At 34.2% G+C, this 25,966-nt stretch overlaps 1 protein-coding gene and 1 long non-coding RNA gene across 2 annotated transcripts; both read right to left on the reverse strand.

Moving 5' to 3' along the window:
• Nucleotides 1-12,479: 12,479 nt before the first annotated feature.
• LOC138323418 (uncharacterized) lies at nucleotides 12,480-14,922 on the reverse strand. Its single transcript, XR_011208543.1, has 3 exons — nucleotides 14,491-14,922; nucleotides 13,853-13,957; nucleotides 12,480-12,858 (listed from the first exon to the last, which is right to left on the reverse strand). It is a non-coding gene; the product is annotated as an uncharacterized lncRNA (long non-coding RNA).
• An 877-nt stretch (nucleotides 14,923-15,799) lies between these two features.
• Nucleotides 15,800-25,046, reverse strand: LOC138323417 (transcription factor MafK-like). Its single transcript, XM_069268026.1, has 2 exons — nucleotides 24,511-25,046; nucleotides 15,800-21,104 (listed from the first exon to the last, which is right to left on the reverse strand). Exons 1-2 carry the CDS (start codon nucleotides 24,520-24,522, stop codon nucleotides 20,640-20,642), a joined length of 477 nt encoding a protein of 158 aa, XP_069124127.1. The 5' UTR covers nucleotides 24,523-25,046; the 3' UTR covers nucleotides 15,800-20,639.
• Nucleotides 25,047-25,966: the final 920 nt, after the last annotated feature.

Raw genomic sequence — 25,966 nt, forward strand, 5'->3', positions numbered from 1 at the left:
ATGCAATTAGTTATTTTTCATATTTTTAACTTGAATAAAAATTAGAAGCTCAAACTTTTTAACGGTGGTAATGGTGTAAAGTACGTAACTTTTGTAACTGAAGTGAAAAAATACCATTTGTCAGCGGTTGAGCATCTTTAAAATTTATATCCAGAAATTATCATTTCTGTGTTCAAAATCTGCATACAGAGCTACATATGACTGTATGGTCCTCCGTGTTGAATTGTGAAAACTAAACTGAGTAAATGTTTTAGTGTGAGTACCATATAGTACCTGTGCATGGATCTTTCCAAAAAAACATGCAAATCATGTTTTTTGTTTTCCGAGTGAGTGAAATGAATCCTGAATAGGTCTCAAGGTTTAAATAGGTAGCAAGGGTTTACCTGGAGCTGTGGAATAGTTAGACAATACCCAGTGTAATAGTGGAGAGTACCAGTGGCTTTCGGTGCCATGTTTTAAGTATGAGAAACACCTCAAACTGTGGAATAGTCATGATAATGAATAGTTCTCGGCCCTTATGGGCCTCGAACAGTTCATTATCTTGGCTATTCCACAGTTTTCGGTGTGTCTCCTATACTTAACGTACTGAAGTACTTTAAATGTATTCAAGATTCATCGGCTGTTAATGGATTTCTTACAGAATCTGCCGTTTTTGTAAACATTTAAGGACAAACAATGTACGCTTGCAGATCAAACGTGGTTATCGTTAGGACTTACAGAAATACAGTAATGTACCCCTAAATCCCCTCTTTCTAGCATATTTCGATATTCTAAAATAATTGTTAGCAATACCCAACTCGTTTAGAACAGAGTTTGCTAAATTTTGAGCAGGAACAACTTCTATAGGGGACTTAAGAGAAGGGGGATATCGTTATAGGACATACACAAAACAGTGTTGACGTCAGGACAAGTTTCATGAATGAGTATTCTTTTTGTAGGATTTTTTCGTATTTTTTTTATTTGGGCTCCATTTATCAAATCCGCATAACTTATTCTTTAATTTGTTCCTTTCATTACTTACCTCAAATCCGTAAATATTATGTTCACATAACTTATTCTTTAATTTGTTCCCATCATCACTTACCTCAAATCCGTAAGTATTATGTTCGCATAATTTATTCTTTAATTTGTTCCCATCATAACTTACCTCAAATCCGTAAGTATTATGTTCGCATAACCTAATCTTTAATTTGTTCCTTTCATTACTTACTCGAAATCCGTAAGTATTATGTTCATATAAAGTATTCTACTATTTGTTTCCATCATTACTTACTTGAAATCCGTAAGTATTTTCTACTGATTCATCTCACTGAGTTTTGTAACGACAGCAAATTTCTTTCAGTACCATGACTACATTTATTGAAGCTTGGGAAGTTATCACCACATCTCATTTCGATTGAAGTACATTTTCATTCAAAGTTCTCAGATAATGCACACTTGCTGGAATTGTTAAAATAAAACGATGGATATACCTTTTTGTTTAGGTTTCCATCTGTTTTGTGTTTGTGTTTCCTGTTTGATGTATGTAATATAAAACAAGTTTCTAAAGATGCATTCCTGTTCAGCCATCACACGGAGAACACTCGTTGTCCGCCATGTCATTTTCCTGATCTTGTCAGCCACATGGTTTCAGCAAAGTCTTATTTGGTAAAAAAAGTGTGGAATTATGTTTAAATGACTCTTTGTGCAATTGATACTAGCGGGTATGCTACCTTTATAAAATATCACGTTTCCTACTGAGCCCACACACGGTGATCGCTTAGAACTACATGTAGGGTAACTCTCGTTAATAAAATACGTCCTCAAGATTTGTATAGATTTTATAATGATAATTTGTTATCTATGAATAATAACTGACATTTAAGAAAGGTGCAACATGAAATGGCATCAGTTTTATATCATAATTCATGTGTAGTGGAAACCGCAATGCTACTGGTACAAAAGCAGAACGATATACGGGAGACAACTCTGTAAATCTTAGTATATATAGAAAGAAGGTATCTGTAATATAAGAGGCTAAATGTTGGAATGTAGTAAAGGAAGCGTTTATTTTTAATTTCAGTATTATGTTTGAACAATATAACGCTTTATTCAACTCACTTATGTAATCTTTATCACCCCTTTACAGTCCACATACGTCAAGTAATTTGTGAGCGTTGCTTTGGTAACGATCAAGTATATATCTATTAACTTGATGTTAATTTCGATAGGATGTCTATTTGAAAGTTCCTAATGACTGTCGGCCTTTCTGTGTTTCAGTTGAACATATATTTCAGATCAAGATCAATATCTTTGGCAGACGTTTTTTGTTGTTGTTTTTTTTTTAATTTGTTTTGTTATCTTTTATTTATTTATTTTCAGAAATTTATATATATATATCATTTTCATACTGTATCAATATATTAATTTGATCGTAGCCTGATGGATTTGTAGGAGCTAAGATTTCCGTGTGGTTTTCTTTATTAAGTTTTACATTATACATTATTACATGCCCAATATAAGTCACCATTTTCTAAAACAAACATGATGGTGTCAATATTTTACTATGAAGTGGGATCAAGGCCAGAGGTCTACGGTCAAATCTCATTAACGTTCATTATTATGTTGAAATTTTGCTATTAACCTTCATTACCATGCTAAAACGTTCATGCTATTTCACTATCCAACAGTAGCCATGTAAAAGATTGGTAATTTATCTGCATATCCGACAGTTGCTCGGTCCGGACTTAGAACGAATATACGTACTTTTTATACCTTTCGGCCGGGTACGAATTGGTCCCTATGTGTCGTAATGGAGCACTGCCTCCGAAAATCACTCGGGCATAGTTTTCTATACTTTTTTGTAAGTTTCCAATTAATTTATACGTATTCATGCATTTACATATTATTTTTGTCCAAAACAAACATATCTACCATACCGCTCACAAGACGTCAAATTCACAAATTGTGGACTTGCCGTATACATTCCCTTCAGATCGACCTTCATATGGTATTATGTGTAAAAAAAAAATAATAATGCCTCGATGAGAATGTGATATTTTATGTGGTTCAATTTTATTGTCTAGTAGGTAAGCGATATCAAACAAGTACGATAAAATTGCAAACAAACGTTTTATAATGGTTTGCATAATCATTACTTTGCTCCATTAGCAGTAATAGGCACCAATTGTAGCTCTAAAGACGACACCATTTTCTGTCAAAAAGTCTTTTGAGCTACAATATTGCAGCTAGGTCCGGACCATGGATCGGTATTTTCTTCAGTTAAACTTTGACATCACACAAACTCTATGAATCTGGTATAGACTTTACTGTCTCAGAGGTTCTAATGACGTTTAACAATGTAAACCAATCTAACTAAAATTTAATTTCATCATGGACGTCATATCTTTTCTTCCCATACAACATTATGGTGTTAGATCTAATGAGAAGCTTGAACAATATTTTGTAATTCAAATGTACATTATGAATATTACATTATACAATGGTATCCACTGACAATGGCTACAGTGTGTTACATGTATAGGTAACCCATTTTAACTGTTTTACCATACTCCGGGATTTGTGCTTGCCTTGCAATTTTTAAAGGTAGCAAAATGCATACTCTGCGGTTTTTATTCATACTGAAATACCACACTAAGTGACCCTACGTTAGATAATGTACATATGATACGCTTAAACTGCTGAGTCGGTTATTTTTTTGTTGACAATCACATATTACCCGACACGAAATGTCCTCATTAATTCAGCTTGCGTGGTGGTCCAGGTATGGCGAGACTTTTAGGGGGTAAAACCCCTCCATCCGACCTATAATACCCGGCGTTATTACTGATATTATCATAACAATGGACATGCATATCTAGGCGATAACCTGGTCTATATATAGTACTCTAATGGTGTGTAGATCTAATGCATAATATGATGCATTTATATAAATGTCCCATGGGGTTGACAGTATTAAAAAGAAAGCAAACAAATTTGACTAATTTAGTGTTATTTGAGATACCCTGGATTATATTTTCCAGAAGAATTTTCTCCCTTAAATCCTGTGATACAGATGATAGCCCTTCACAAAGCCATATATATTTTGCAATACTATTAGAAAAAACTTATATTTGCAAGTATTCATAGCTCTGCCATCGCACTCAAAATAAACATACTTAACTAATCTACTGTCTCTCTTCTACCAGCTGCTCTCTCTCTCTCTCTCTTTTTCTGTCTTCTTTTTCTCTTTCTACCAATCTCCTTCTTTCCATAAAGTCAATACATTATATTGGTAACATCAAATTTACTTAATTATAAATGCTTGCATTTGGTATTTGATTTAAATTATTTGTAATAATTGTATGTATTATAGTTTTCACACTTTGAAATCATAATAAAATACATAATCTTTAACTTTAAACTAATATATGCTAATATAAACTAAACGCAATATGCAACCTGTTAGGAATAAATAGTAGATATATATATGTGTTTATGTGTGTTAGTAATGTATTTGATTACCATGTAAAATACTTTTTGAAAGAATATAAAAAATCAATATCTTTAAGTGGGTGCAAATGAATGAAAGATGAGTGCAAGCATTTTCATACATTGTATATTGTACATGTATTGATGAAAAACCTGAATAAAAAGTAAATTATAAAAAAAAGAAAGCCATACAAAATCCTAAAATACAACCTACAGGCATACCAAATTATTATAATGACAACAAGAATGGTAATTTTGAAATGGTCCCAGTCTCGCCAACGTTCCTTCATTTAGTGGAATATATCTGTAATTAAGGTTCTCCAGTGAAAAGTATCACACATGTCATTTGTATGTTGAGAAAAAAAATGCTTCGAAACTTTCCTTAACTTTTATAAGCTTTCCTGTGGATACATTTTACATTAGAGTTCTTTAAAATAAAGAATGTTGATGAAAGTGGTCTCAAATATACAATAAAGAGCTTACTCCGAAAGTTTTTTTTATATAGCCTAATCATGTTACAAAGTTTTTAATAAAAGTGAATTCTTGAATAATAAATATTGAATAAAGGTTTTGTGGTATCGTGTTTTATGATATGTTCAATAAATCCTAATCCCTTATGGAATTGTCAGCAAACCTATAAAAACTCGTAATATTGATTTAATCTGTCAACATTTACTGTTATACAATTAACAAAAATATTTGGTGAAGATTTTCGTCAATCCTCGACTACAGATATCTACTAAAAAATAGAAATAAGTAAACAAATCATATGGAAGTTGTTATTGTTAAACTCAGAATTTATTTAAGGTTAATCTTATAAGAAGTAATGGCATCACGTCATAGAAGAAAGTTCAACTTTATTGAATTTTAGAAAAAACTACTTTATTACCATTCTGCTGTTGTTTACTTGTCGTCAGACAGATTAAGCAAAAACAGAATGGGCCATAAGTCAAAGTTTGGTAGACTTGATGGTGTAAGTGCTGTGCTCAGGATCACGTACTGCCTACCTATTTATTAGAAACGCATTATCTATTAATAACGACGGTAAAGATATTAAAATTTTTTCTAGTAACTGTATTTTAATGTTTCGATGTGTATTTACGATGTGTCGCTGTGGAATAACTGTACTATTTTAGAAATAATCTTTCGATAACCTCATAATGTGATAGTTCAGTAACCTCGTCATGTAGTCATTTTGATCATAGAATCAATACACAGAGAGTTACTCTGCATAATCGTAATTCAAGTCGTTAATATTCAGTTATGTGTGTTAAAGATGCTCCATCGCTAACGAATAGTATTTTTCTCTGTCAAAAACAGGAGCAGGCGATTTAGTATTTTTCTTCAGTTACAAAAGTTACTTACTTTGCACCATTACCACTATTGAAAAGTATGGGTTTCTAATTTCATTTCAAACTAAAAATATTAAAGATAATTAATTGCATCCCGAAAAAAATATACGGCACTATGTCCTTTACGGAATAGAGTACTGAATGCGCATGCAATAAAAGCAAAATGAATAAGTTGTATTATTTGTTGTGTTAAATTGACATACATAAACGCGATTAAAAGCAAATTATTGTTTAAATGATGAGTACAATTTATTCTCTGTCGGCGGTGGAGCATCTTGAATTGATTTTTTCAAATGTTTATGATTATATATATACACTTATATGTTGATTTAAAATGGATTTTTAACAAGAAAGAATATCGACTTACATTCACATTTAACCAACGAAGAATAACATCTTACAAAATAATAAAACTCCTGTATTGTCGGTGTAGGAACACATAGAGATTCATACAAAGGCCATTGGTAATATACAGTACGACCAGGTGATCAAGAGCAGGAAGCGTCTTCTACTTCAACAAATGGATACGCTTGTAAGACAATAATGTGGATGTTAATATTCGAAATTATTCTGAAATATAATATATCTACTTCCTGGTGTTATACCTACATTAACTCTTAATTAGTATTGAACATAATATCTGAAATACGATTTAATAAGATCTCTTTTAAAGGCAGATGCTCCTTCGCTATACACAGGTGGTCCTGCTATCTTAATTCATCAAAATATCCTTATAAAGAATACTTAAAATTCCTTGACAAGGATCCGGTCATTTGCATGCAGCTCAAATCGAACTTTTTCTACTTCAAAAACCTCCAAAGTGCTTACGTGTGCTGTTACTGATCTCTTTCAACTACATTTCATTGGTTTGGATTACAGTAGAAACTTTGGTGATGTATCAGTTTTCATTGTTTATGTATTACAATGTAGCAACAGACAAGTGGTCCTTTTTCTTGCTCAGGGTGACCTTTTATCGTATTGGTGTGCTCAAAAGTTCATTTACATGAAGGAACATATGATGTCATAGTGTTAAATGTGTTAAATTTATTTCAGCATTTTGTTACACGAGTTCAGTTAAAGATGTATTTTTTTGAAAGTAAAAGCTCTATAAAAGCATCTTTCTCAGATATAACACTTTAGGTGTATGATAGTTGCATTATAAGCAAAGGCTGTCACGGTATGTTGAAAGTTATATCCAGAACCACAATTATTTTTATTTAGCTTAAAAATTAAAAAATCTATAAAAAAAAAACACTTTTCTTTCTTTTTTTGTGGCTTTACTCGTAGTTCCTTTTATTCCTATTTTAAGATCCGGTTGATTGTACTTTGTGTAATAAAACAATATTTTGACAATCGTCAGTGAACCGGATGTTAGTAATCATTTTGACCTATTCATTGCAAACGTGATGGAATATCAACTCTCTATTACATGGTTTCTTTACATGGTTTCTAAGAAAGCATTTGGGTTTTCCTGTTGGGTTTCACGAAATATTTAAATCTCTTGGTCCGTCTGTGCTTTGTGTACTTATTATAGTGTTATTATTTGATAAAAATATAACAGACATGACGATGATATCGCATTACATAAAGTTGTTTATTCTGATACAAAGGCTGTGTATAAATCGTACACGTGGTATATTCACATTTTTCAGGAATTATTAAGGCCTGAATAGTGTTTGGTTACAAATCATCCGTATCCGGATCGTTTTAAACCACTCACGATCATCTGGGAGGAGTATCAATATCATATCAGCCCTTATTGACATCATCATTACATAAAATACTGGCATTTATTTACATACATAAACATGACAAAGTACTATACAGATATCATTTTAGATACATAAGCCTACACTTTCCAACATGTTGCCGATATTCCGTGATAAACATGCAATGTAATCCAACTTTTCACGGAGACTTATTTTATGTTTAAATTCCTAAAACTTTTAACGGCGATTCAAATTCGCGATTTACTATGTAATTATTATTAATGTTGTAACTAAAACTCTTTTGCAGCGATTATATTTTACGTGAATTCTAATTGTCGGCGAACTTAAATCGCTTGACACAAAAACATGTTGATTTACAAACTACGATGTACAGCATTCTGAAGGTAAGATATACTTATATAAAACGAGGACGAAAATATCATTTCTCTTTATGTCAGTTGTCTTCTTTCCTATACGTGAATTTTTTATTCCGTCTTTGCAAATCGAAGAGTTATCGGTCTTTACGTGTAGGTATCCATTCTGACGTCATCTGTTAGCGAGCGTAACGTCATAATTTCCAGGGATTATCGGTCACAAAATAATGACGTCATAATTGATACATAACTCTGTACAATATGCAAAATTACTAACAAGTCTATCATCTATATTACTCATCAGTATGGGATACAGTACATCATATATACATGTTATTATATTTCATCAATACAAAACACAAAAATGTCTTACTAAAACATACACGGAACTGTATAAATGCCACTTTAGCCACACAACAGTTTAACAAGATAGATAAATCTTATGTGTCCACGGTATAACATTTGTATTATTTGTTTGAAAAATTGAAGTCAAAATAAATATTCTATACATTACAGTTGTTTCCTTTTATCGGAAAAAACAGTAGATCATTACATAGGGCCACAATTGTTTAATGATATTATTTAAATGTAATATACTCTGAAAAGCATGAATGGTGTCATTATAATACACATGTCTCTTTTTGATTTAATTACACGGGACACTAGTAGCTCTGTACCTAGTGTATCCATGTAATACTCTAATTAGACATGCTCAGAGCGCAAATGTATCAATATATCAGAAAGATCTGGAGATATGGGAGATCGACTGACATTTTACATCAGAGATAGTCTGATTATAGGTGTAGTCAGCTGTCTATGATAAGGATTATACACTAGTTACAATGTAATCTAAGTTGTATATGTATTTTACTGTGTATGATGTTAAAGGTATGATATTATAAAGTGGATAAGATAAGACAAAAAGTACAACAAATTATAATTATAATATATTTATTCAGAATGTAAGATTACAACTATTAAATTATCTTTATATTTTATTTGGTTGATGACGAATATTCAGATCTGCCGACCATATGACCATTATGTTAATTACTTTTAATGGAAATATTTGTAAAATAAATGAAAGAAAAGCCTTATTATCTATCGGTTATCGTGAGAGAATTGTGCTTGAGGCCGGTAGCAATCTGTTCTGTGATGTAACGCTAGTTATGAGGAGGTACTGGTGCCGAGGAGACCTGGACTTTCCAATATGTCTGTCCGATTGCGGTGACACAGTCGATCAATAGTAGAATGGTGGGCTGAATCAACAGTCAGGAATTTAAAATATGCATGTAAAACCGCACGGGAGCCAGAACGAGGCATGTCTATCTGTTGATAATAGTTATAAAATCGAGTGCTGATGTCATTCAGCTGATTATAGATCGGACAACGGTTGTCCTAGATATTGACCTGGGACACGTAGCATGTATTAAATTGAATATATCCACACGTTTATGACAGGAGGTATCTATACAAAAATCAATAATCATACATAAGTGTTACTAAAGTGATTAAATGCACTTTCTTTATTAATGAATAAATGTGTCATTCCGGTTTTCCCAATCCCCTATCTGAATTTCCACAATTTAACTACCTGCTTTTAATGGTTTATCCCACAAAACAGCTTTGTATTGCTGACGACATTTACTAAATTTACAATTTTCATAAATCCTTTCTCTGTCGTGCTACATTCCTATGTATTAGTAATTTAAATCAAATATTCTCTTCCTATTTTGACAAAAATGAATGGAATGCGGTTTACTATTCCAGACACCATAAAAGTTGAATATTCATCCTTTGGTACAGGGCATGCTTTGTTTTAAGTGTTAAATCCGTGCATGTAGATCTGGTGAATATATATAACTGTGTAAATAAAGTCTTAGTTCTCCTTTGTAGTGGTGCTTTGTGTCTAGGATGGGTGAAATAAAGGTAACGTGGTTATATTTAGTGGTTATTGCTGACTGTATATCATGGATTTACCTGTGTAATGTTACTCTTGTAAATGACTCCTTTTCTCAATGTCATTAATATTACAACAGCCCCAAATATCGGTCGTGCCGGTATTATTTTCACACTTGGACACGTCCATAACAAGAAATAACATGTGTTCAACAATTTGAATATGCCAGAGCACATCAGCAGCATCGATGTATTTTCAAGTATGGTATTTAATCTCGTTTAAACACTTGTTATTTCGTGACCTTGTTCTCTCCTTTATATGATAAGTGCACTTACTGAGACATTCACGAACAGACAACCCTAGTGCACTCACATAGATCCATCTACCAAATTAGCGTATTATTGGCTAGCTTGTTCCTATAGCACTTACGAAATATGTATTATATAAAAATCATATGCTACCGATTCTCTGGTTGTGATGTATATATATACTATTCGGATATACCTCTGAATTCCTCGAGCAATGTTAATAAGTCAGAAAGCTGAGGACTTGGTGATACGATCGTTCCTCACTTTTTGGACGTGTCACCATCACCATGGACTACCGGATCTTATCTTGACCCTCTAAGTACGTTGTGTCACTATACATCTTTTATCATTGCATAGAGAACAGAAATTATGAAATTTCCTTTTTGCCCATCCTTATGTTTAACATAAACCAGGAATAAAACTGTTAATTTGTTGTTCCTGTAACATTTATCACACAACACATTGCTAAATATGGCATGTAAAACTTCGTAACTGTGAAAAGCAATATCCTTCCATATAGCTTGTCACTCAATATATCTGTAGGCCAAACATCCTTAAAATTTTATATATCATATAATTAGTTTCTTTTTTATTCATCGTTGGTCTATCATCGTCAATAGTCAATAATGATTGCGAAATCTCAAACAAAATTTCGTCTCGAGTGCAATGAATAGACAATATTATCATCAATAATTACTTGATGAATACCAATCAACTTAATGATTTTCCGTTGAGCAAGGTGTTAAAGTTTTGGAATCCACTATTAAAACTATCGGTACTGAATCAATATCAGCGTTCGAGTCCTTCCGCTCATCTCCAAATCGAGGTAGCTTATTCATCATATAAATCAGTATTTTGAACCTCAATTTAAACCTGACTTTTCAAATTTATATCATTGTTACCTAGCGGTAAGTACCTGTCAGCCAACACTTTCGACCAACTGACAAGTGTTCTGGACACACGTCTATCATGGGCTATACAAAAGCCATTTTCGAAGCTCTTATTTTCATTTAGTTGTTCTTTCTTGGTCTATTACCACTCAAATAATATTTCAATATCCTTCAACCTAGAGCCATAACTAGTCGTTCATTAACCTGTTTTATCACCACAATATTAATCTATCACCACACGTGTTTATTCAATATCCTCCTCAACCTTATACCACAAGTAGTCGCTTAATATCCCCAGAGATCAAATATCACTAAAATTGTCAGTTAAAAGCATAACTAGACAAACTTGATATCATTCTTATGAATCATAAAATACCATCAGCTGATCGTGTATGACCAGTATTCGCCAAACGTTATCATTCAATATATTATCTTCGGTTGATACGCATGTAAATAGCTGTTACACAACGAGTGGTTGTTGCATATGGAATTAATTCCACAGGAGTGAGTTATTTTTAAAAAATATAAAAGACACGAGCTTTATCCAGTGTCTTTTGTAACTTTTACAAAACAACTTAAGAATGTGGAATAAATTCCATATTCATCAACCACACGAGTCGTGTGACCTGTTTCTACCACAATTATATCCGCTTTTAGCCGATAGAAATCCGACGAAGATAAGGTAACATGTGATTGCCGAGATATGCAAATAAGATGTAGTGATATTTTCATCAACGAAAAGGCACTAATTAATATTCAAAAGTCATATTTTAATAAAGAATTAATTCATATATTTTTTTTCTCATTGGAAACAACTTTAGGGTGAAATAATTTTCATTTGGCGTATTATTTAAGAAAAATTTTCAAAGTTACTTCAACAATATAACACCCATTGTCGGACTATATAAAGCACGCGCACGGTAGAGCCGTGTCGTTTACTTCCCGCCAAATAATCAACAAGCCATTGTAATCAAGTTCAAGTCGTTTCAGAATCGTTTATATACCAAAATCCTTTTCCGCCAAAACGAGTTACAGCTTTTACACCACAGGTAAGCACGTAACGTTTTTGACACAACGACCACGTCACATACTGTACGCTATATCCAACAGCAGCCTTGACGTCAATGCAAGCCACGATCACAACATAGCATGACGTCACTCGATTAATGATGATGTTGAAAAATGATAACGTGATGCTGAGAAATAAGTACATTTAGTTCGGTAAAAGTTCGCCGTGTCGTGTCAGCCAATCTTACAGAGTTAATACCACGTGGGTTAGGCCTATACAAATTGCTAATCAACAGCTGCATTGTTTATTTGATACCCTGACAGTTGAATAACACCGCCTATTGTGGTAGAAGTATTTTTTAACAATTTAGAAGCTCTTCATTCTATAATGTTTCTGACCATATTTATTTTCATTGGATTTGTAGAAATCTGAAATATGAATTACATGAACATATAAAACGAAGCACGATGCTGGAATAAAAGTGATCGCAAAACCTCAACCAAGATTCCATCTCATGTGATAGTTGAATAACACCGCCTATTGTGGTAGAAGTATTTTTTAACAATTTAGAAACTCTTCATTCTATAATGATTCTGACCATATTTATTTTCATTGGATTTGTAGAAATCTGAAATATGAATTACATGAACATATAAAACGACGCACGATGCTGGAATAAAAGTGATCGCAAAACCTCAACTAAGATTCCGTCTCATGTGCAATCAATAGACATTATTTTACCTAATTCCTTTGCCAACCTTGTCATTTTGCCGCCCTTCAATGTTATTCTTCGTCTATCTAAAAAACTCTCAATTGTCATCCAAAATGAATGGCGGTCCCCGTTTTCTGTACAAAAATAAACAAACCTACTTTAACTAAAATATGAAGGTCCCGTTTTAAGATCAGGCGAGATAATAGAAATAACCCTTGAATGCGAATTTTGGTTAACGGACCTGTTTCAGCTACCAAATATTTTTGCCCATGAACCAATTTAACCGAACTCGGGTGCATTTTGTATTACTATGTATTACAAGAAATATATAATTTTCAGAATATGATATCGTTTTACGATATTGAACATCAATTTGATGTAGTTTTGGACCAAAAAAGGAACCCTGAAGTACACCTCGGAAGGGCAACATTAAAACATCCCTTGGGGCCTTTTGAATTGTCTAAAGGCATCTTTACAGGTTCTCTACCATAGTACTCCAAAATGCTCCTTGGTTTTGTTAAATTGGTTCGTGGGCAAAATTCAATGGTAGCTGTAATATGTCCAAAGGAGATCGTTATATACTTGGGGAAATAGGTTGCTTACAATGGTACCCATACAATGTATCCATATGATATAAAATTTAAAATAAAATACGATATGAGGTAAAATTAAAACAGTTAAACTAGGGACAGTTTTAACAGATATCTAGACATATCAACAGGAATTAATCTCACGTACAAAAGAAGAAGATCCTGTTTAGGTGATAGCCTAAGCTTGATATAGGAAAATAAAGGAGAAAAACTAATATGCTGTAATCTAAAACATCTTACTGTCATCAGCTTTATAAAGTACCGCCGTCATGACAACGGAGTCAAACCTTAGAATGAAATCAAGTGGCAGATGTGTGGGCAGAAGAAACAGGATATTCTATATATATAATAGATGTCAATTTTTACTCGTGAGTATAAAATCTGTTTGATGAACACAATAATTCTGTCTTTAAAAATTTGGGTTAGTATATTATTTAAATATTATCCAGGACTCAAATTGATTGCGTCGATGTCGAGCGCGCCAGCTTTATTTTGAAATAACGTTTGGGTTTAGATAGAGATCTAGATCATGACATACATGTAGTAAGGTTTAGCGTGGGACCCCGTGAGGTCATCACCATGTCCCTGACTGGTACTGATAAACTCCGATAGGCTATTCTTCTCCGCCACCCGTTCTGTGTCGCTAAAAAAAGACAACATAGATTATATCAAAATGTAAATAAGATCCAACAATCAAACGTTTAAATAGGAGATTTTTATCGCGGTAAATCACAGGTAGAACATGTTTGGCCGAGGTATATGTTCGGCGAAGACCTTGTTGTGCTTCTGTATAACGGGCATGAAAAATAATGGTAAAATTAATCTAAGACGAGAGAAAAAAAACAAGGAAAAGAAGGAAAAAGATACGAAAAATAATGCTGTTTTTTTTATATCTATTCAATTTGACAGAAGTTTATGACAATTTGGCGTTATATATAAAATCATAAAAATGACAACTTAATACGAAATAAGTTAGAATTTAACACTTCACTAATGATAACTATTTATGACCACACCAACAGTTTGTACTTTTAAAAGACTAACTATTATTTTAGTTATAATATTAATCGTCTATTTGTTATTATAAATACTGCCATGTTGTGATTCCTGTGTGGATTTCCCATACTGGGCCAGTAGCCAAACCTAGCTGTCAACCTGCCCTTTCTTGGTACGTACCAAGACTTCGAAGGTAACTGATAAAGTGTGCTCAGTTTAGTTTTTTCCAGGCGCGTCAAGTACGCCACTTTGGTCACTACCACAGCTCTCGTGTTGGCCTGGGATATTTGGTACACGTTCAAAGCCCTGGCACCAACATAGACAGTGTCTTTGTGCCGTCGTCGAATGAGAACATTTTGGATTCATATCTCATAGTTCGTGCCCGATTAGTGCGTCAGTCCAGAAATAGTCGTATGAAGGTCTGCTTTTCTGACATCCTAGATCACTAACACTAACCCAACATGCCTTACACAATGACCTTGATATCCCTGTGGTGCTGTTTGACCTCGGTCCCTTACCTGACAATGTTGACGTATTACTTTGTACAATTGACAACATTCCAACTAAGTACGTGATATTTACTCACAACATTCTTATTAAGGGTCTAGTCGATGTTGCTACCATTTACTGATTTACTTACTTATGTACAATGTAATGTATATTTCAGCTACCACATTGCAAAATGTATCCGAATCATTGTAGAAGGCCAATGTCTCATTGTTTTGACTACACTCTGATTCTTGTGTCTCATTGACCATAATAATTAAAAACAAACGTCAGATATACATTTGTCTTTGGTACTCTTTTACCATACTATTATAGTACTGATAATCTGGTACGTAGTACTCCCCACTTGTTATTTGCGAAGACAAAACGTCTTAACGACTATCCATGGTGTTTATAGATCGTAGTCAGTAATTATCGAAATATTCGACCATTTGCTATAGAAGCGCTCCCGACATGAAATGGAGATATAAAGTATAACGTCTTTCCCTTCCCGTCTCGTTTTGATATATGGGTGTAATTAACTTTTCTTTTATTTGAATTCACGTATAATAAGTTGTCGCTCAACAGAACGAACGATAGCTTTCAAAGAAAATTACTTACTTATTTCCCAGAAATATAATAAAATGGATTTATGACTAAGTTCGAACTGATAATAACAACATTTAAAGTTGAACGATACAGCCTGTCAATGTGGTCTTATGGGAACCTTTATTTCGCAAAACTCTATCTACGAACATTTCGGATTTCAGATTCAGGTAACCTTTAATCGTAACCAAGGTAACATTAAATCCCTAAGCAGATTTACAATTTGTTTTATCTAATCCGATTCAGTTTCAAATGAAATGCTGCTAGTTTCACCGTCCAATTATCCATTTGGCATTGTTCCGGGATGCTAGCCCGTCCAGAGTAACAAACGTTACAGTACGTTTTGTGGAGATCTTAGAACATCTCGAAATTGAATACAAAACCACAAGACATGTAATTAGTTTTCAAACTTTTATTGAATGAAAATGATACAATGAGTAATGAGTGAGAGGACTCTTATCTTTTACACACTGACATAAATTACATTCTCCCCTACAGTAAGGTCGCGTAAGCGCCCAACCTATGATCCTTGAGTCTCAGAATGTGATGATGTATGGTACATACAAGCCTATTTACACTTCATCAGATGTGAAAATAAGTCTGCAATGTTGAATAGGAATTAATTCCTCATCGGTTGCCTTCGTCAATATACTCCAAAGTTAGCCACCCAGTATGTAAGGTGGTTATATCGGTCGTGAATCAAGAGAATCTAAACTACCATCTTTTGTGTACTTACGTCACCTTATACGCGGGTTGTGAGCAATATTACTGGATTCCCGTTTGATTAGTCGTACAAATAATGTATGACAACCTGGTCATCATTTACTCGAACTTGATAACTCTTAAAATAAGCTCAAAGTATAACCTTTATCAAATTAATGATGACTAAATTATGTCTTTTCAATATAAAAGCAAAACACATTTAGCATTGTTCTTTAAGATTTCTTTAGACTTGATCGAGTAAATGTGACACAGATTAGAATGTTTGCATAAAACTACAAACAAAACAAAAAAATTTGGACACTACGTCTAGGATATTTACATGTATAAATAATATCACATAAAAAGAAACCAAAAAATCATCTGATAATGAAATACAGTACGTAACCACTGTAACAAACACAGCACTAATCAAGCTTGTCTATCGATAAACTGTAAACATATTAAACATGAGCTGCCTGAAGAAAACCTCCATCCAATTCCATCGACATACAAGTCTATTGCACCATACATTCCGTTCACGTACGTTTTTTTAATTTCATACATGTCAAATAAATATATACTTGTGATCAGCAGAATATAATCATAATTAATCTATTATTAATCCCCAGCAAGGACTATACACAAAGCTGTGAAAACATAGATTGACTCGTTGCCAGTTCAACTATGAATAGATTGACTCGAAACCAGTTAAACTATAAATAGATTGACTCGTTGTCAGCACAACTATAAATAGATTGACTCGTAACCAGTGAGACTATAAATAGATTGACTCGTCATCAGCTGTTCTATATATATCATAACTCGTCACCAGCACAACTTTAATAGATTGGCCCATAAAACAAGCAATTCTATAAATAGATCAACTTATCGTCATGTCCTATTTTTTCAATTTTATTTTGATGGATCGCGTGCCAACAACTAAAACCTTTTGAATTTGATCAATCCATATTGGTGATATTCTTGTTTCCCTATCAAATTTGAAAAACAAAACGCTTATGTTTTTTCGGGTAGCTAAAAGAATTTATCCGGAATACTGTATTAGTCAAAATAAACTTTCTCACAAAGAGGGATAGGATAAAGATTGATATTTCATAAAATCAAGTCATCCAGTTGGTAGCATGTGCTTTACTCTCTAGGTTTTGGTAAATGTCTATTTGATTATGTTTTGACCATCAAATGTCTGAGATAACATTAACTTACATCCGAAAACATGCTTACAGAATTCCATGAAAACAAAATTTTTCAATAAAAATAAAATCAAAATTAATAAAAAAAAATTGACATGATAAAGGGAATTGCCCAGCGATTGCTCGAAAAAAAAGGTTTTACAAACTAATGAAATAAACACTAGACCATTGTTACGTTGTCTAGTCCTGGGATAATATATTCTGAAATATGTACAGCAAGATAAAAACGTAACAAGACACAAACATGGATACACGTAAATATATCTATATATATATATTATATATGTACTACATTAACACAAGCACTATCGTCAAATAATAACAAAGTTTCTTTCTGGAAACAATCCCGTATAATCGTTAAGAGAAAACTCAACATGTCAAAAACATCATAAATATCTAAATGGAATGTCTGCCAATACACAGAACCCTGTAACAAGATGGTCCTCCATCTAAACCGCTACAACTCTTTATCACCCAAATGTATCTGCCCCGTGCTGAACATTTATCTTATAAAACCACAATCTTGTTTCAATCATCATCATATACAATTAAGTCTATTTCTCCAAAAATCACACTCCATGTAGATATTTTTGTACTTAATTTGCAAACACAAACCAGTGAAAAATGAAGAACTATTTTACATTGTATGACGTCAAGCTGTATTTTTCAAAAACTAAACCTCAAAACATTGTGGTGAGCTGTAATTGTGACCCCCTTTTATTGCTCGCGTATTTAATCTGATCTGTGTATATTACTGGATACTCCACTGAAATTAGGACAAAACCAACCAACTACATAGAAATTACTACAGTATATATAGTACTACGACCCCCCTTTAAAACAACATTAAAATACACTCCGCGGATTTTCTCGCCATTTCCGCATCGTCGTCAGAATCAAGTTTTTCGCTGAGCTGACAGATTCGTCACAAAAGCCCGATTGTGCGATATTATATATTGGAATGGCTGAATCAGCTTTATTCCAAGTGATATAGGTATAGTTTACCTGTCCTGTGTATAACATCTACGCCCAGTAGTTTACCTGTCTAAGATTTATGTATAAATGCAGCCAAGCGTGAAATATTTGGTTGTATGGTATGTAGTAGTACATTCCAACACTCCCCATCCATCATATGGGGTCTGACATCATCTACCGCCAAAATCGATACCGTGCGCTTAACAATGGACCGGCAGCAGACGGCAAATCTCTCAACTAAATCTACCATTATGCAATTGTAATCCAACAGCATTGTTCCAAACAATAAGAGAAGGGGTGTGTTAGTAACTAAATAATGTTAGTATCATAAACTGGTGACAAAATGGACGGCAAAAATGTAATAAAAACAATCAGAATGTAATGTGATATAACAGAAAGTACCTCTGGTCTGAACAGTATGTGACTCTCTAAATAACCAATCGTCCAGACAACATGCTGGCAGCATGGCAGACAATGAACGCAGCACTGATGATTCATACTGCCGTTTGGTAGGCTAAACAGGTGTCTAGCAGAGGCTAGTGTCTGATGGAACCACAGATAGGAATGATAATGAGGAATACGTATTTGGAAATTAATAAGAACGGAAACAGATAAACTAAACCAAGGAAAAAATTACATATATTAACGTTAATTTGGCCTCCATTGTATACACCCAGAAACATGATGATGAAGTTATAAACCAAGAGGCTACTATATCAGTCACCCTCTAAAACACTTGTCGAAAATTGTCTCCAACCTTTCCAAAAACACGTAGAACATTTCTTTTTAAATGTTTCATGCCATTTCCTGACGGTAAACAATTACCGTCAATGTACACGTTTTAAACTGGAATGTTCATATCCGGCAAAAATAAAAACCTCAAGTGTCATGTTGGACACACCCAAAATAGCTCTTACAACAATATACACAACACTGCCTCACACCGACAGAAAACTGTCCTATATAGAACGTTAAACACTACACGAAACACATCCGATAATTCTTTTCTGATACCGACGAGAAAACGAAAGGAGGACCAAGGCTGATTGCTCGACATACCAACTTTTTCAAGCACTGAATTTTGGCAAGAATATGCTAATTATAAGAAAATGATACCTTTATTTTGTATGAATTTATATTTTTACCAATAATGGTATCATCTTCCAATTTCAAGTATCAAAATTGGTTTCAATACAGTTTCCAGAATGAACAAATAAAAAGAATACCTTTTGGCAAACATGTTCAGTCATTTCTATTTTATCATTTCAAGTTTAAAGATAGCGGTCCAATATGTTATACGGATAAAGTGAGAGTTATGTAGTATGATTTATATAACAGTCTTACATATCAATAGCAGACGTCTATGTAAAATTGATGGAATGATGATCAAATATACAATTTGTCAAAAAAATAGCATTCGATGTGGACAAATGGACTGGATTTCCCTTTCTCGTGTCTTGACATTTCACAAATCCTACGAAATCAACATTGATCTAATGATGAAAATGACGTTTTTACAAAACAAATTAGTTCCTATGTAGATGAAACATGACACGAACAGCTGGAACTCCACTGCCTCATGTTTTGGAACTTTGACGAGTAGGTGTGGTCAAGTTTACCATGTGTGACCACACCCCTCTTCATCAAAACATTATTCAAAATACACAACCATCGTTATAAGGATGAACACACGCTATTGGTATCAAAATATAAAATCTCTAACTTCAATGATATGACCGTATAAAAATCGTCTAGTCTACAGCACCGTTCGCCTCATATTTTAGCATCTATCATATTTTCGTTAATTTTAGAAATGTAAGCCTTTGCCAAGTTAATTGAACATTCGTAACACTTGTTATAATATTTGTGAGTAATTTCTAACAGTTACAAAAGACTTCTAGCTGATTGGAGCAAATTGATTCTGATAAATTGTTTGTGGATTCAGTGTCTCGACTAGTAAGGGTTTTAGTCCGAAACTTGTCCTAGACAGGACAAAGCATTAGTTAGTCCATCTCCTGTCTCAACTAAACAGGAATTTCAGTCCAAATCCTGTCCTTACAAGGACAGAGTACATCACCTGTCCTAATTTGACAGGTCACTTGACAAAGGGTTACCGATCCATAATAATGAACACACCGTGTGTATCAGTCCAGTACCACACTGAGCGAATATTTCCATTGATTCACATATTTGACACAGTTTCATTATAAGTCTACACAAAGACTGACAACATACCACTATACATAGTAGAAAGTCAAACGATCGTTCAAAAACATACGTTTACAAATAAATAAATCCAACACAGTTACGGACACATATAGAAGAGCGAGAGTCAGACAGAAATGGCGGAAGCTACGCCTGCGATGGTTCTGACTTGACCATCATGGCGTCCATGTGATGATGATGAGGTGGGCTGAACATGAGGGGTGGTGTTAACACTTTGATCCGGTTAGCCTCGGCAAACCTCTGCAGCGCATCGTATTTGTCCTTGAGCGACCCGAGCTCTGTTTTGACACCTTCATTTTCCCGCCTCAGCCTATGGACCTCAGCACGAAGATGATCTTTTTCGTATTCCAACTCTTCCTTTTGCGACAACCTCTTTTCCCGACAATTTGCAGCATAACCACGATTTTTAAGAGTTCGTCTCCGCTGCTTGAGTTTCACTACCTCTTCCCGCGGCATCCCTTTCAATATCCTATTCAGTTCCTTGACCGTCATGGCGACCAACTCGTCATCCGTCAACTGGGAATTGTGGGATACCACTACGGGCACCCTGTTGGCGCGCTCACTTTCCGACTTCACCAAGGACATGAAAATCTGGAAATGAATGAAACAAAGACATAAGTAACTGGGCAATGACAGTAACATTTATTAGAGTGAAATATTTGAGATTGTCAACACGCTTACTTCAATACGACCATGGGATGTAAACAATATTCTGCTATTTGGTTAAGTTATATGTTCCTTTGCAATTGGATTTATTTGTAGATCTTTGAACTTAAAGCGTCTACTCTTCCTTCTGAATTGTGACTGAATGCAAGACCAGTCTTGATTTCTATGAAAATTATTCTTGAGAAAGAAGACGTTCACTCTTCTGGAGCAGCTGGTCTTTCCTGTAGGCAGGATTTTCTATGCTTTTAACTGCCTTTGTTTCTTTATTGTATTGGTAATTTATTGTTCGACCTATCACATCACACTGTAGCTTATCTGTCTCTGATATTGGAGTCGGCAACAAACCAATTTTTATTCGCCCCGTCTCTAAAATGTTTCTCACATTTAAAAGAACTTACGTTCTCAACTCATTTATTAGTAATTTTATCATTTGTATGTATTCTTTGTTCTGTTTTATTGTGTATAGCATTACATATATAGCGCAATATGATGCAATCCATACGGATGTACAATATGTATTTTATAGACAATAAACAAGATTACAAGGACATGCTATTGTGCCTTCTTTGTACCCAGTCGCGGTGTAAACCTCCTAGTCAGCTTATAAAAGGGTAACATAGACACTGACAACACGTTTTATGGTGTATTATTTAGAGGAAGCATACTTCCTTGTGTTAAGGCGAGTCGGTGCGTGATCTCTATAAACAACTTTTAATCATAGTCACACGACTGACGCAATCTATATATTTACAGTGATCATGCAGCAGTTTTAAAAGATAAAGAAAATGGCTTCTCGTCAAGTAGACTTGTCGGAAAAACCAAATTTATGTGATTCATCTTACGCCTTACCTTTTCATTGTACTAAATATGTTTATTAATAGTAACTTGGGAACACGTAGAACAAGAAGACAACGTAAACAAATTCCTAGAATACCAAGTGATTTATTTTACATGTCAAACTCGAGAACACAAACAACTTGTCCCGGCAGTTCACCTTGTAACGCGAATACTCTAACAGGATCGAGCTCAAATTTTCAACATTTGAATTTTAAATGCTTTTTGAGGTTTTTTTTGTAAATTGCATCAAGGGAGATTTATTGCGTGTCGGCATATATCTACATTACGTTTCAGATCTCGGTCGTCGTAGATAAAATAGGTGATTTATTAAGCAAGGTCCTCAATTTCTCATTTCTTTCATTACAATGATGGTACAAATTGGACAGCTTGTGTATATTTTTATTCTAAATAATGAAAATATCTCCTTGCATAACATAAATAGTTTGAACTAATGGCTGAGAATAAACTGCGCAGTTTTATGAATCGGTTCGGTGTAAATATGCGAGGCTGCCAAATACGCAGATCTAAACATACACAGGTGCTTAGTAGTTTTGGATGAGGCCCAATACGAGTTGATGATAATAGCAACCGTTACCGGGCAGGTTTTTCCAATTGGAATTTATTTGTATTACGACAGCCACCTAACAACAGTGTTCCTACTGTTAGCGTGGTTGGTAACCAGTATTTCATAACAAATAATAAACATGACGCTCTCCACTGTTCCATTTAAATCATACCTATAATTAGACGCAATGTTTACCTGTATCTAGAAGCTTCCTGAGTTATTTTAGATATTGTCGATACACAGTTTTCATTCGCGCCGTGGGAGAGATGCCAATAACAGACCGTTGACCTTAATCTGTAAGGGTTATTTACACTTTTACATCTACCTCTCGATCGTGTCTCGGCCACGACGTCACCAGGAATGCGCTCGGCAAGGTAGATCTAGTTTGTATACGCGGCACAGTTTATCGATTGTTACAAAATACTGCTGATCACGGACAATACACAAATACCGTACAGAACAACCTTACGTATAAAGTAGCGCGTATTTATTAAAATATTCAAACATTAAAACTTCTAATTAATTTACAGAATAATTGAAGCACGAGTGACACATGCGAGCGGAAACAAAGAAATTAATTAACCACTGACTATGATAGAAGAGTCGACATTTGAGTCTTTGTGACACACACGACGAAATGGGTTTATTACATATCTTCTCCTTTATTTATTAAATCTGGAGATACAATAAAGGGATCTTGAAGAAATTATTTATTCCATCAATTCCACTTCCTAGTAACACGATGATCTACAGACAACAAAGGGCACCTGTTAGACGACGCTGCTATTGTGTGATGACGAGGTGGGCCCATTCCTCCACACGTCTCCTCGGAGACTCGGCCCAGCCACAGTATACAATCCGAAAATGGAACGGCCGTGTGACTCATACCGATGAATAACACCAGCCAGTGAAAAAAACTCATAATATTGATTGATTTTTCTGTCGGAACTGATGATCAAACAGGTTTCTTCTCCATCTCTCCTTTTAAAACTCATCATTTTATTCACTGAATTATTAATTTAACGTCATTAATGTTAAAGACTGGCGATGTCTCTTTCTTCACAAGATCAAAATATTCACATTTAAACAAATCATTTAGAATGAACAATTACAATTACACGTCCATTGTATTGATTTTTCAATAACAATGGCTGATTCATAATTCTAAATGTATTAGACATTATAATGGCAACAGTTGGTTGTTCCGTTTTAAGGATCTTTAGACCTTTATCTATACAAAATCGTTTAACAAAAGTTAATCGTTTAAAAAATAACTTTGTATGAAAGAGATAGAAATCTACATGTTTTCTTTTTATTATTATTATTTTCTTTTTGTCGTTATTTCTTCCGGAATTAGGCCTACATAAAATCCAGCTGATATTTTCTGAATACACCTTAGGTAAAACGAAAAGATTTTGAATTCGTATAACTTATTTATGGAGGGAAACAACGTTTAAATTGTGGATATATATAACGAAATTCACCTTTGGAATTTTTACACTTCGATATGAATTTATATCTGAAAGATAAACAAAACTACCACACAAACAGAAAATCCAATGTATATATAAATTCAAACAAATAGACTGTTAGTTTAATACGTTCAAAATGTCTTGTTTACTAGAGACTCTCCTTCCTGCGCAGTACACTCACACAAAGCATCACGTGGACTAGTCACAATAGGCTCGGATCAGCGTAATTTCTCAACAAGTAAACAAAGCAACAAACACCATATTTTCATGTCTGCATGATGGAATATGTGAAAAACTATCAAATATTAACTATATAGTGACTATAAATCGACTTCAAGTGGCTAATGGTAGCACATGAAGCGAATTTGTGAATGTCAACAAAAACGTAAACAAAGCTAGCACGCCATAGGATTCGTAGTACAAACAGCATGGTGACCGACATACAACCGATACTCACCTTTTTACTCATTTTTCGTGTTTTCTTCTAAACCAACTTCACAGATGTTTTAAAGGTATTCCTTAGAATAATTCACTGAAATAATATCCAACTTCTAGATTCGCAGTCAATGTGAAAACTTGTAGATTTGTTTCTACGTAGTAAAAATGCGACTCGGCAGTTCTCGGCTCGTTGCGTATTTTGCGCCCGTGGACTTCGTTTCTGTTCGATATTGTGACGCAGTGCTATATGATGACTCAGCACGAACCGAATGGCCCCGCCATATTCTGATGAATCAGCAACTGAGTTTCACAACAATCACACCACAAAGACTCGCCAATCCCATGGGTACCCGGTAAACAATGGACAGAGATAGGCAACTCGACAGTTTATTTGGGGACACCCTTTCCAACTAAGTCGCTACGGGGACAGTTACTATACAATGGCGGTTGTGTTAGCGTGTAAACAAAGACAGTCGATCTTATTGCGTAGTTTCATTCAGGGGGCGCTGCTATCGCTCTAATCCGCCAGTTATACACAGCGATATAGATCTATATATACTTATGTAACAAACAACCCACGCTTTTCTCATCTGTGTCTCAGTGATAGCTAGCTAAATTGAATACTTCCGAATGTACGATGTGATCAGACATTGGATACTGAGAAAATCAGCCAACCTTGTATCTGACTGTACTCTATCGAGTACATTTTTCTCGGTAGAGACAAGCACTTGGTGAACCAAAACAAAGGCGCCAGAACAGTACATCTACTTTATTATTTCCTGTACATAGAATATGTATAGCATGTAGTTTTACAAAGAGATTTGCTTAAACAGCTCGATCATTTGTATCAAACACAAACGCTGTTGTTTTCAAGAATTGATACATGTATTATATAAATGGTATTCAATTTACATACATGTACATTTATGTAACAATTACATCAATAAATAAAAATTATAATAGGCCTAGTATCATTGTACATGTAGTTACAATCAGAAATAATTCAATCTTGACTTTTCATTGGTTTAACAATTTACTTTTTCACCTATTAAAAATGACGTCTTTGTAACGTCGCTTCTGATTACGACGTAATGATTTCCTCAAGGGATGGAATTTTGGATATATTATTTTTAAGTAGATTGAATTATTAGGATTAATTTGAAGATTTTTTTTATTATATTTCTCAGACATACACGTAGATTTTTGTGTAATTTCTTCCGTAACAAAAATAAACAAGAACCTTATAATTATTTTAGAAGGGACGAGAGGGTGTGACTTATACACATTTACATTATGTAATTTTGGTCACTCAGCTGATGCCACGGAGTATGGTTTTTTTCTGACGACAGAGACCCTGGTTCGATTCCAGGTCAGGACACTCGACAAGAAAGTATATATTTTCCCCTGTTGTTCAACATTATTTTCAGTAACGCTGGTTTATTTACCGTATGATTGTACATTATTAGGCCTAGTAT

Source organism: Argopecten irradians, chromosome 5 (assembly GCF_041381155.1).
Source record: "Argopecten irradians isolate NY chromosome 5, Ai_NY, whole genome shotgun sequence".
NCBI lineage: Eukaryota > Metazoa > Mollusca > Bivalvia > Pectinida > Pectinidae > Argopecten > Argopecten irradians.